A 13,193-nucleotide genomic window follows, 5' to 3' on the forward strand; every position below is an offset into this window, starting at 1 on the left:
TATAGCAACGGATCATGCGCGAGTTCTGACGCCAAAGCGGATGACGAGCGTTGCGGTTCATCTGGAGGTTGGACAGATGTTGCTCGCCCTCCGTTCAGGGCTGTGAAGGGATGGGCCGGGGCCGGGGTTGGGTGGGACCACTTGTATTAGACGCAGGAGGTACCCGCGAAGGACACCGTCAATAGATACGGTCAAGTTGTGCCCGTATCTATTTGGGTATGGCCACAGAGATAACGGCCAGCCAGGAAGCCTCGTGATGGCGTTGTCTCTAGCTGCTGCTTGTGGACGTTTACCACGCTGTTATTGTTGTTGTTGTTGTTGTTGTTGGGTCGGCTTGGCTCAGGAGGTAGAGCAGGTTGGCTGGTAACCGGAAGGTTGTGAGTTCGATCCCCGGATCCTCCTTGCTAGAGTGTTGAGGTATCACTGAGCAAGACACCTCACCCTGACTGCTCCTGACGAGCCGGCTGTCGCCTTGCATGGCTGACCTGTGTGTATGAGCCATTGTAAGTCGCTTTGGATAATAGTGTCTGCTAAATGGCCTTTATTTAAATGTATTGCTTAAAATTGAACTTTATTCCAGCCCGCTCAACATCCAACAATCCCTTGACCCAGGCGATATTGCGTCGACCTACAGAGGGAATGGGAGGCGTTGCCAGTCGTGGGACCACATGTGTGCGTCTGCTGGGGCAGGACCTACATTGACAGGTGGCAGGTTGCCGGCCGCTGTCTGCTTTCCACAAGATGCTTTCCTGCTGCATGGCTCTTCTACTCAGCAGCTAGAATATCATTCAGAAAGAGCAGGGACTTCTGATTCCCTCTGTACACACAATAGACCGGGCCAGGTGGAACGGATTCTATTCATTATTATTCAATCCATGGTATTTTAATTCGCTTTATCTTTTTAATTGCAGGTCAAACCCCTGCCACCTCTGGTTTTTTGGCCATCAACCAAATTAAAGTATTTACTTTCATACGGTTGAACTGCAGTAGTGTGTTTGCTGTGGTCAGTGGTTTTCAACCTCATCTATTGATCTATTCTAATCTACTCGGATCCCGGGGGGCGACAGTGGGGTCGGGTCCCCTCCAACTTAAAAACATGGAGTTGGCCCCCAATAAAAATCACTTCTAAATGCATGTAATTTAAAAAAATATATTTAATAGATGCCTACTCCCCTTTTAATTAATTCCCACATCAATACAATAATTTTTAAAGGGTTTTGATTATCTCCCCTCCCCTCTATGTATCCTGCCCAGTGGTCTGACCCATTGTCTATACAATTGGTGCGTTATACCTCTATGCCTATTTTCTGAGCATGATGGTGCTTCATTTTTGGATAGGTTTGTCTGTAAAACAGGACGTTCCTGCATATAATATAATCATATATATTTAAACTACTACTGGCTGTGAGTTTGTTACAGCAGATCACCAAGAAAGTACTCCAAGGTAGCCATTATTTTCAGAGACGCAATCTGTTTTTTTATCACATCTTACCTTTTGAGAAACGCAGAATGCATAGCTATGACAACACTGACCTCTGGTGGTGATGAGCGCACATTTGGAGTGAGCGATCTCACTGCAAATGTCTGTTCAGCGCTAGTGCATAGTCAACTGATCATTTAAGCATCTGGGGGCTCTAATGCATTTTTCTTAATTTGACATCTGTTTTGAAGAGACAATGCTGCATTGGTAGCTTGGAAAGGTTGCATAGTCGCAAGGTGACAGTAAAACCTCTGCGTCGTCACACTGCTTTCTTCCTGAACATTTCACCCTCGAACATTTTACCTACTTCTGCAACTTGCCAGATCAGCCACTAGATGTCAGTACAGTACATCCTAAACTTCTTCTTAATATTTGACCAAATCTGTGCATAGTACAATTCATGCACAGTAATCTATAGCCATGGAAGAGCAGAAAACAGCATACTGTTTTGTGTTAAGAGTATGCATTTTAAGAAAAACAAATGCATTTGAATCGACCACTCTTATGTTTCTTAAAGTTTTTTTATTCAGTTTTATCCAAAAAAAAGAAAGTTTGAAATCTCTCAAATGTTCTCCCTCTATACATATATACATAAATACATTTGTGTTGTCGTACACACAAACAGACAAAAGCAAAGCATCAGCCCAACCCATTGTATTCTATTGTAGATTCACCACCACCACCACCACCACCTCCTCCACCACCACTACATTAAATAACTTTGAAACAAATTATTTGTACCATCGATTTCAGAGAAGCGAAACCAACAAACGATAGCAATTGGGTACTTGTTTTTGACGACTCAGTGGTTTCGTCTACACAACAGTTAGGCGGCTGTTTCCTATGTGTAGATAGTGGCGAGAGAGAGGGAGGGACTTCCGAGGGACAGAACAGGATATCGTGTCTGTTACATCCTTGGAGTGCAGAGAGGGAGGGATTTCAGAGGGAGGGGACAGGATATCGGCATCTGTAACATCCTTAGGAGTGACGAGAGAGAGAGGGAGGGACTTCAGAGGGAGTGGAAAGGATATCGGCATCTGTTACATGATCCTTAGGAGTGGTGAGAGAGAGAGGGAGGGTTTTGCGTTTCCGATATTGCTTTGTCGAATCCTTGGTAATAGTAAAACCCTCTGTATTTCTTCTTCTTATCGTTGCCGTTGTTATTCTTGTCGTGGTGTTAGTCCTTCACCTGGGAGTGTTCACAAAAATACACGGCTCACACAAAGTCAGAATTACCCAAAAAATTGCATTCGGGTTGCGGGAGCCGGCCGGATGCCAGCCCATAATACCCAGCGTCCCTCTCCTAGTCCAACACGAGGGAGCAGATGTTCCCCCGGCTGCTATGGGCCGTCCCAGAGGAAGGAGTTGTTGTGCAGGACCTGGGCCAGCTTCTGGTTGAAGGGCTTATAGAAGTCCTGCAGGAGGTCCCTGGTGCTGGCCAGCATGGGACCCAGGTTCCTGTTGGCCTCCTTCCGGGTGTTGGAGGCCGGGCTCTGGGTGATCTCAGCCTCCTGCTGCTCCGTCAGCGGACCTGGAACACACACACGCACACGCACACGCGCACACGCATGCACACACACATGCGCACAAGCACGTACGCACATACAAGCATATGCGCACGGGCACGCGATAAACAAGCACACACACAGACACACGCACGCGTACGAACACACACATACACGCACGCGTACGAACACACACATACACGCACGCGTACGAACACACACATACACGCACGCGTACGAACACACACACACACACACACACACACACACACACACACACACACACACACACACACACACACACACACACACACACACACACACACACACACACACACACACACACACCCCAAGGTCAATACAGATCCAGAGGCGTCCTGCACCGCTGTGATCCAGTTCCCACAGCCTCACAGCTCTGGACGCGTGAAGCCACACTGAAGCAGCCGCTGTGAAATTCCTGTGTGTGCAGTCACAGTGTGCTCCGAGCCCGCTCCCCTTGGCAGGTGCTCTCGAGGAGGTAAACACACACTGCGGCTGGTGTTGCCAGGTCTCTCTGTTTTGTGTCTGCATCTTTAGTATGTGTGGCTTCATTTGTTGAAGGAATCCAGGAAATGAAGTGCTTTGTTTTCACGATGCCATTCACTGCCAACTGTGGTACCGTCGCTTATCTGACAAGACCTCCAGGGCTCCCCACCTGCGTTGAGGACTTTGAGACATGCTTTTTCCATTAGGACAAGGCCAAATAGGTGTGCACATCACACCCACTGTTCAATAGTAAGTAGTCGGTCATAATCCGAGTGCATCTCCATGCCGAGTATGGTTCTATTAATAGGAGTGGGGAAGTAATCTGGGAAGCAGAAGTCCTGCCACATTAAACCGAGGAGAGAGGCTGGGCCGGAAACCAGAAACCAAAGGGGGCGGTGGTAGGCCTCATTTCCTGTTTCGTTCCGGAGACGTTCACCAAAGAAAAACGCATTCGTGAAGTGGTTGCCACTTTGAGACGGCGATTTGAATAAGTGTATTTCGACAGAAGCCAGTCTACACTGTTGATTTGAAACCAGCACAGACAATCTTTAGTTTTCTACCGCAGGCCACCAATTACACACTTGGAGATCCACGCCTCCAGCCACACTATTTGTCGAAAACGAACACGCCAAAACATGGCATCAGAACAGCGGATTGGTGGTTGTGTTCCTCACCCAGGTGGAGGAAGTCGAACACGCGCTTCATGGTGTACTTCCGGTTCAGGGCGTGGTCCTCCAGGCGCAGGACCAGCAGCTGGTCCCGGTGGAAGATGGTCAACCAATCTAGTAGGAAGACAACGTAGAGGCCCACAGGCATTCTGATCTACAAGCAGTGGAGACCACAGGGTCAGTGGGCATCGGTTAGGATCAGTGGACACTTGGATTTGATTGTATTAATTATGTATTTATTGCATATCATTCATATTTTGTTTACTTTAACCTAGCAGGTTGTGATGTTGATTCAAAAAACGGTCAGGCCGTTCTACTGCCTTCATTGCTGGTGCACTAGTGGGTGGGGCCACAGAGACGTCCAACGTGTTCCCAGTGATACTAAGGGACCACGGAATTGTCCCCAGCAATGATTTTGATTGACAGTACAATTGTCCAATCCCCGGCTCTGGACCTATCCCCTCCCACCCCCCGTGTCAGAATCAATCAAATAGATGCCCTTGAAGTCACCGTCACAGCAATTGCATCAGCATGAGGTGGTGAGGTGTGTGTGTGTGTGTGTGTGTGTGTGTGTGTGTGTGTGTGTGTGTGTTCGTATGTATGTACGTACGTACGTACGTACGCGTGTTCGTACGCGTGTCCCCCCCCAGTCCTGTCAAACCCGGACCCTCGTCATAACATGCAGTTCTCTGTGTTGGCCGTATGCGCGCTATGTTAATTTGATTCTCAATATTCAGAACAACAGCTCCGGTTTCCAATTGACCTGCCTCACCTCCGGAGAGGCAGACCCTTGAAGCCTGACGGTAAGCACACTGCCAAGACATCATCACCAATTTAATTGGGAGATTAGATTGAGTGTGATTCCGGAAAGGCTCGACGGCTTTCACATGAATCGTGTGCATCTCGGTGGTGAATCGGAGCCCTGTCATTAGGACTCGGTTCTGTGCTCCATGGGAGCACACTCGCTCTTTTAACTACAGTGAAAGGGGCCAATTCTGCCCAGTTTTATGACCAGGATTTGAAACGGCTCTCGAAACAACTCAGTCCTTTGTATGGAGAGAGCGCTGGAGTCCTGCTGTGAATGTGTCTGTTCATGCCTCCTCTGGCCCTTATCTCCTCATCTCTTCCTCCCAGTCCTTCAGCACCGCAGAGCCATGGCACGGCCCACGGGCCGCTCTCCGCAGACACCCACAATGCTTTGCATGTAGCCTAATGAGAGGGTGGACAATTAGGCCAGGAAGAGAGATTGAGCATGCTGTGGGACTGCTTCTCATGGGTAGCCTGTGTGTGTGTGTGTGTGTGTGTGTGTGTGTGTGTGTGTGTGTGTGTGTGTGTGTGTGTGTGTGTGTGTGTGTGTGTGTGTGTGTGTGTGTGTGTGTGTGTTTATGTGAAGGGGGGGGGGGGGGTCTAAAATAGGCCAGAATCCCGCCTCATCCCTTCTTAAATAAAAAAAATAAAATCTGGCCGAGGGCCCGGATGCTGGGCAGAGCGCTGGCCGTGTGTGTGTGTGTGTGTGTGTGCGTGTGCGTGAGTAAGAATGACCACAGGAGCGCACAGTGCTGCTGATAGAGCCGTCTTGTTAGCCTAGCCCTGATGGCCGAGCCATTCCTGTCTCTCCACTGGGTCAGGAATAATGACTTCCTCTGTGGCGCTGCCAAGTCTCCCTCAATGGCTCGCATTGCTCTCCACGGCGCGCCACATCACCCCCTGCCGACGCTAGCCCTTTGATTAGCGTTAGCTGTAGTAGCATGTGCTAATTAAGTGCGGGCACACAGTGTAGCTTGTGTGTCTCTCTCACACCCTAGACGGGACGCCACCAACCAACCAACACCGTCACCCTCCTACCCGCTAAAGGCCAAACGACATCTCCGCCTCCAGCACATAATATGCAAAGACACTCGAAGATCCACGTCGCAACTCAGGTGACGGCCACTGTACTGTACCGGGGCTATACCGCCCCCTGGTGTGCACGTTAACGCATGCAGCTCTCCGAAAACCTGTGTTGTTGTCTCTCGAGTCACGACGCGAGATCCATTTGAAGCGGGTGCATGCATTGCAGACCTCTAAACCCAGCCTGTAGTCACCGCCGTGGTTCTGTGTGGGAGGGGCGGGGGACTCTCACCGGCATGCCGTTGTTGAGGGTAGAGTTGTACACACAGGAGCGTATGGTGGTCATGGCAACACACCCGTCGAAGAGCTGCAGGGACTCCGACACCTTCTCGTGGAAGTCCTCCGCGGACTTATTGGTTCCGCCAAAGTAAAGGTAGTCGGAGTAGAGCCTGCAGGGCACACGGCAACCACACATCGTCACCAGAGTAAGAGCGCGTTCATTTTTATAGGTTTATTGTCTATTTATATACACAATTAAGTCAAGAAGTGCCTTAAAACTTTTGAAACACAAAAACAACATATTGCTAAGAGCACAAGGGCCTGTCTAAAAGCGTGCATTGTCAGCAGCTGAATGAAAATATCTACAGAGAAAATCGTAACCTGCACTATTATAATGATTCAATACCATGCGTGTGTGTGTGTGTGTGTGTGTGTGTGTGTGTGTGTGTGTGCTTGTGTGTGTAAGTGAGTGTGTGTGCATGTTTGTTCATGCATGTGTGTGTCTGGTTGCCTGTGGGTAAGTCTACGTGCTTGTGTGTGTGGTTGCCTGTGTGTGTGTGTGTGTGTGTTAGTGGGCCTGCGTGTGGGGTTGGTTGCCTGTGTGTGTGTGTGCGTGTGTCCCACCGCTCCACGGGGTCCCTGAAGATCACGATGAGGCGTGCGTCAGGCTGCAGGGCGTGGATGAAGTCCTGGTTCAGGTAGGGCGGCTCCTCCGTCGTGCTGTTGTCACTGTAGTACGTCCAGGCCTTGTTGTCCCACATAGTGGACGCACTGGCCTCCCCTGCACACACACACACACACACACACAGACACAGACACAAACACACACATGCCAAGACACATGCACACACCCAGACACATTCACACGCATGCAGATACACGCAAAGACACAAACACACAGAGAGACAGACACAAACACAGACACACACACACAGACAGACAGACACACACAGACAACGAGATAGACAGACACACAAAGATGCACACATGCACACACGTGGACACAAACACATTTCCAAACAGACATACACACACACAGACAATAACATAATCACACACACAAAAATTAACTGTTAATTCTTTCGGGAGAAAAATATGAAGCAAGAAAGAAATGATCTAAAGAAATATGTTGGAATAAATCCCAGAGGTAGACACAGCCATGGGGGTTGAGCTTAACGAGTAAACAAGTGTTATAGTATATTGGCAGCTCCTCATTGGCAGCTCAAGGCCTGACCACGCGCCCTTGCCACGCCCTCTCTACAACACATACACACCCATGGCCCGAACTTGAACCCTGAGCACTTCCTCACAATAGGGATTATTCAAAGAGGGAAGGAGATGAACAAAACACAGAGACACTCTAAGCTTCGCTACGTATACAACTTTCTCACTCAGCCTTGTTTTGATTGCAGTGAGTGTTTGGGGGGGGGGGGGGGGGGGGGGGGGGGGGAATTGAGATGGATGGAATATTAATCATGGAGGACGGACGGTTTGAGCTGTGACGCATTGCATTAGATCTAGACTCATTGCATTTGGTGTGTTTCTGTTTCAGACTAAAACCCAACCAGAAAACGACTTGTTTCAGATGGAAAGTGATGGGGTGGTTGAAACACATAGTACAAGTCGTGCTGTGGAATTATCCATTTCATGTAGTTGAATTGCCCTCTATAGGTTACCTGCACAAGCATGCCGGTACTTTTGGGTTACCAGGCAACGTCAACAAACCTTCCGACTGCGCCCCCTGTCTCAGATGTACATAGTGGGAGTACGTTGTGTAAGAGATTGCTAAAGCCTTCTGGCAAGTTTATGTCACTATCAAGAATGAACCCCGACCCCAGAGATACTAAAACAGCATGTGGGGGAGGGGTGTCTGTGTGTGGGCATGTGTCAGTTATTCAGCAAGCCGAGAGTTTCTTAGGTCAATATTACAACCAATTCATTTTCTGTTGAAGACATATTTTCCATTTTTGTTTCATCAGAAGTGCTTGCCCTCCCCGTTTCAAATGTCTTAACATGTCACCATTCTAAATACCATACTGGTCAACCTTCTGAAAAATAAATAACGTAACGGTAACAAATCCTAAATAAAAATAAAAAAAACATCCACAAAATAAAGATAAAATAATGTTTTCATCTTTTTTATCGCAACCTCTGCGAATTGAAAATCGCCTTCTATTACATTCTATTACACGATTGAATTAGATTCATAGTTCAGCCCTACCTATAATGATGTGGCGCTGGGGGTAGGGAAGGTCCCGGGCTCGGCTGGCGTTGGCCGACAGCTGGTCCTGGATCTGGAAGGCGGACAGATCAAACAGGTCCAGGTAATCCTCCACTGGGAAGCGGTCGTGGACGCCATCTTTCAGACGGACAATACCTGAAGGAGGGCGGGAGATAAAGACATCAACGCTAAAGTGGATAGACTACGGAAACATACAGGGCTAGCACTCATTGATACCTATCGCCAGGAGTGAAACATGTCGTTATTTGTATATATTATGCGTATTAATGTACAATTTGGATTATTAGTATTATTGGTGTACCTATCTTAACCTTGTTTAACATTTAAGTATTTTACTTAAATCAGTATTTTTATTATAATCATTTTTTGAATGATAGGAGGACTCATTGAGGTGGTCTCAATGAGTCCTCATTAACGATGACCTTGAGTTAACACCAGCTCTTCTTGACGAGGAACTGAAATCTGCTGCAAGTCACTTTCAGTCTCCCTCCTTACCCAAAAGACCAATCAACTCACAAAGTGGCGCGACCTTGCAGAGCAGAGTGTTTGGCATCGCTGTGCCTTTTCACATTACAGGAGCAACACTCGCAGAGTCTTCAAAAGCGCTCCCAGATCGGCGGCCGATGCTTTTTTTATTTAATCCTCCAATTAAGGAGCGGTGGCAGGCGCGCGCCGGCCATGCTGAACGGGCTGTGGACGGATGTGTTTATGTCCACGTCGGTGTCGCCTACAGCTCTAATTACAGCTGACCGGGCAGCTTTGGGCCGAGGGTCTCTGGTCCATTGTGGGGCTTCAGAAGAGTCCCCCTCTGCTCTGTGTTACGAGCCTGAGCTCAGACGGCCATTAGTTCCACATGGCGCTTTGATGGAGCTGCAGTAAACAACTCTGTGATTCACCTCTCCACGAACGCCCTGGCACAATGACTCTGGGCGCGTTGTTGTCGCACTGTTGCTACGCAGTCGTTTGTTTGTCTTTGTTGTCGGGTTGATTTTGCGCAGGGTTTAGGCAAGGGTTAAAGATAAAATATGTTACAATCTTGTTTTCTAATATTAAAGAGTTCAAGATGGGAAAAAACTGCTGGCAGAAATACCGGACACCCACGGTGAGGTAATAAAGTAAATATACGCAGTGCCGTGGGAAATCAAACACAATAAAATGTCTGGGAACACTTGAGATCATTAGAAGGAGATAGAAAAAGAAAGAAAGACAGAGAGGAAAGGAAAGGAGTGTATAATACCAGAAAGGTCACATACTGTGGAGCTGATAAACAAGCATGAACCAGGGTAAAAGTGCTAGACTGTATATTCATATCGTGGTTATATCACTCATATAAGACCTAATGTAATTTCTAAATCAATACGTTTGATTACATTCCTTTTGTTGACTGTACAGACGCATCAACATTCAAATCAGTACTGACCCATAAGTTGTCGTTAAAATTTAGTTGGAATCGCTCTGCTATTCAACAAGTGCTTTAATTAAGTCCCATTTTGAGATCGTTCTCTTAAGTTAATAACTTAAGTTATTCTATCTTTGGGGACTTTCATTCTGCCTCATTCCAAAGCATTTGTGCTATTTTTACTTCCCTTTTTAATAAAAGGTTGGAATCAATACACTCACTTACTTCTGAAAATGTCTTATATCTAGTACTTTTACTTGAGTTGGAATGTTCACTCCCATTTTTACCAAACAGATTTGAGCTTTTAGGTTATTGATTCCTGCCGGAGCTTCTACTGTGAATGAACTTTAGAAATGATAATAAAAGCAGTGTTGATAAGCGATGCTATTGAGACCATCAGACCAGCATCTCTTCACCTGAAAGTTATTAACCATTTGAAAATCTGTTTCAAGAAATTTTTGCTGAGACAGCTAGGCGTGCCTCGAAAATGATCTAAACATACTTTCTGACTACATGTATTAAATCGAATGAATAAAAGTACATGGCCTTGACTAACTCCAGTTATGCCAAAACCATGCTAATCCTGGGTGTTGACTACTCCTTAAGTGAAGGTTATTCTAAGACATTCATTATGTATGATTTGCTGCCTTCTAGACATGAGAGTAGCACTTAGAAAAGCAATCGATATCCACGTAGATGCATTAGTCGGCACTCTGAACTTACATTATCTGGGGTGTGGTGAACAACTCGTGGATCAGCGTTTGACAGATCAATGAACAACAAATAACATGAAATACTGTCTGACCTTCCTTTTGATGTCTAGTGTGTGTTTCTTTGATTTAGTAACACTTCTACTGTGACTTGAGAGGGACTTTGTATTCCACCTCAAGTCAATTATTTAATTGGGACTGATTTATTCCATTTATGGGTAAGACCATTCTTTCAGCTCAAAAATAGCTAATGAGTGCCAACGGATCCCGGCCTCCAGCAACTGATAGGCCTAAAAGAAACATGAAGCAAAAGAAAGAGAATCCACGATTTGAGCTGCGCTTCCAGCTGATCTGATCTGTGGCACTATGTCCTCCCTGGCTCTCGTGGAACGGGGTCCTCCTCGTAAGCTTGACTCTCTGAACCATCTGTGCTCCGAGCCACGCGCTCTCTCTAACATCACAGCTGCACACAGAGAGACGGGAACACGCGAGCATCCTCACAATCACACTCTCTACAAGGAGGCTGGCTTGGCATGGGAGTAGAGCCATGCTATCAAAGTAAATGTGTGTGTGCGGGTGTGTGGGCACATGCATGTGTGTGTGTGTGTGTGTGTGTGTGTGTGTCTGTTTCCAAGTGTGCTAGATGTGTGCGTGCATGTGCAAGTTTGGACCTGCTTGTGGGTGTGTGCGGCCATATGATTGTGGACTGGTTTGTTTGTGTGTGAGCGTGTTTGAGTGTAGATCGTTTTTTTTGTGTAGATTCAGCGTGCGTGTGTGGACCTGTTGGTTTGTGTGTGTGTGTGTGTGTGTGTGTGCGCATGCGTGCGTGCGTGCGTGCGCCAAGTGTGTGCGTGCAGCTGCGTTGTGTGGCTCCCAATGCAGTTTGGGGGGTTTATCTCTGAGCTTGGCGACTGACAAATAAGCAACGTGTTTAAACTCCATCAGGCCGACTTGGGAGGGTTGATATTGGCAGCCGGCTGAATCGCTCCGATAGCGCTCGCTTGAAACACGCCAGTGATTTCCAGGTGGTAATAAAGAAACCGTTCGCAAACCAGCCCATCTTCCAAGCCCAATCTTTTAACGGCCTCACAAGATACACAAATCCTATCACGCCATGTCCATTAAAACCGCCAGTGCATCCTTTTCATCTCCCGCTCTGTAAAAAATCGATTTCATACCGATTTACATGAAATAGTTTTTGGAGTCAGAATGCTGAAATTCAGCCGCACAGAAATTGCACGGATCCACTGAGAAACAGGAAACTGCAGTGCATGCATGCACATGTGTGGAGTCAATGTGGTTGGGGATTCAACGTACGCCCCAAAAGGCATCAAAGGGCGCCTAGGTCTGGCATCTGCCGGTTTCTTAGAGGCTTTCACCCGCGCACCGACTGTCTGTGTCACCGATTACGGTAAAACACTGCAGCCAGAGCATCCCTCTACCCGCGTGCGCCCAACGATGTATAGTGCGCTAATGAGTGCCGTCCCCACACGTAGCCAAACTTCCTGAGTGCCAATGCGGGAAACGACATCGCCAGGGGAGCTCTATTGATGTGCTCCTGGTGGTAGCCACAAAGCTAAGAAGATTATCACTCAAAATGGAGAATGGAGGCGCTATTCATCTTAGCAAATAAAAACCCATTAGCTTAATAAAAAACTCTGCCGTTATCCATCTTCTTAATATATATTAAATTCAACGCAGCTGATGATGAATGGCTGCAATGAACGCTTATTTTATATGATGGTTATTTTTCGATTCCTCGCGTGAACGTGTTGTACGTGAAGTTGCCGGGACGTACTGACAGTTGTAAAGACTGAGGGCAGAAAGGAGCGGAAGACATGAACATTTCTAAACTAAACTTTGTTTAGAAAGTGTTGCATTAACGCACCTGTGATTGACAGGCCAGATGGATTCATAGAACCAATCAGTGAAGAGATGCCTTAAATGATCGGTCCAAATGGCTCAAAATAGATATTCTCACAGAGCATTTGACTCACTAATACCTGATGGATAGCTATGTCATTTATAAGATATTGCTAAGACAGTCAAATTATTATAGCTCTTAAACACAGTATGATTTCCTGGTGATCACTAATATCTGTTAGATCACTTCTTTAACGTGTTTTGAGTCTTCAGCAAGGGAACAATAACTTTATAGATAAAATGAGAGAACCTGCCCTGGTGAGAGAACCTTATCTTTGAGGCAGAACAAAACAATGTGCTCTGTCACACACCGGTCATACGCAACCTTCGATATTCTGAAACCAATTTTCAATACATCAGCTTCGCTTCTTCAAATATTTTGTGACACCGTGACTCTGACCTTCAGTTTGATCCCATAAATATTTAGAAACATTGATATATACAACACGATAGGCAGTCGTTAAACAATAAAACTATTTTTTTAATGTTGGGCCATACGGCACCTAAGTCAGCCAATGAGGGCAAAGGGGCGGTGACCCGGGCCACTCAAGCCACACCCCTTTTCTGAGGGATGCCAGCAGAGCACCAATCAGTAGGCCTGTCCCGTTACCTACGGATGTCCCACCTGAAGG

At 46.9% G+C, this 13,193-nt stretch overlaps 1 protein-coding gene across 1 annotated transcript in view; it reads right to left on the bottom strand.

Moving 5' to 3' along the window:
• Window positions 1-1,995: 1,995 nt before the first annotated feature.
• The window catches only part of LOC132446889 (carbohydrate sulfotransferase 15-like), a 33,469-nt gene continuing 22,271 nt past the window's right edge, over window positions 1,996-13,193 (bottom strand). The window contains exons 4-8 of the mRNA XM_060037462.1: window positions 8,509-8,664; window positions 6,912-7,068; window positions 6,301-6,457; window positions 4,185-4,332; window positions 1,996-3,011 (exon numbers count right to left, since the gene is read on the bottom strand). Coding sequence (XP_059893445.1) covers window positions 2,821-3,011; window positions 4,185-4,332; window positions 6,301-6,457; window positions 6,912-7,068; window positions 8,509-8,664 — 809 coding nt within the window. The 3' untranslated portion in view covers window positions 1,996-2,820. The remainder of the gene's footprint in view (window positions 3,012-4,184; window positions 4,333-6,300; window positions 6,458-6,911; window positions 7,069-8,508; window positions 8,665-13,193) is intronic.

The sequence above is a fragment of the Gadus macrocephalus genome, chromosome 18 (genome assembly GCF_031168955.1).
Source record: "Gadus macrocephalus chromosome 18, ASM3116895v1".
Classification (NCBI taxonomy): Eukaryota; Metazoa; Chordata; class Actinopteri; order Gadiformes; family Gadidae; genus Gadus; species Gadus macrocephalus.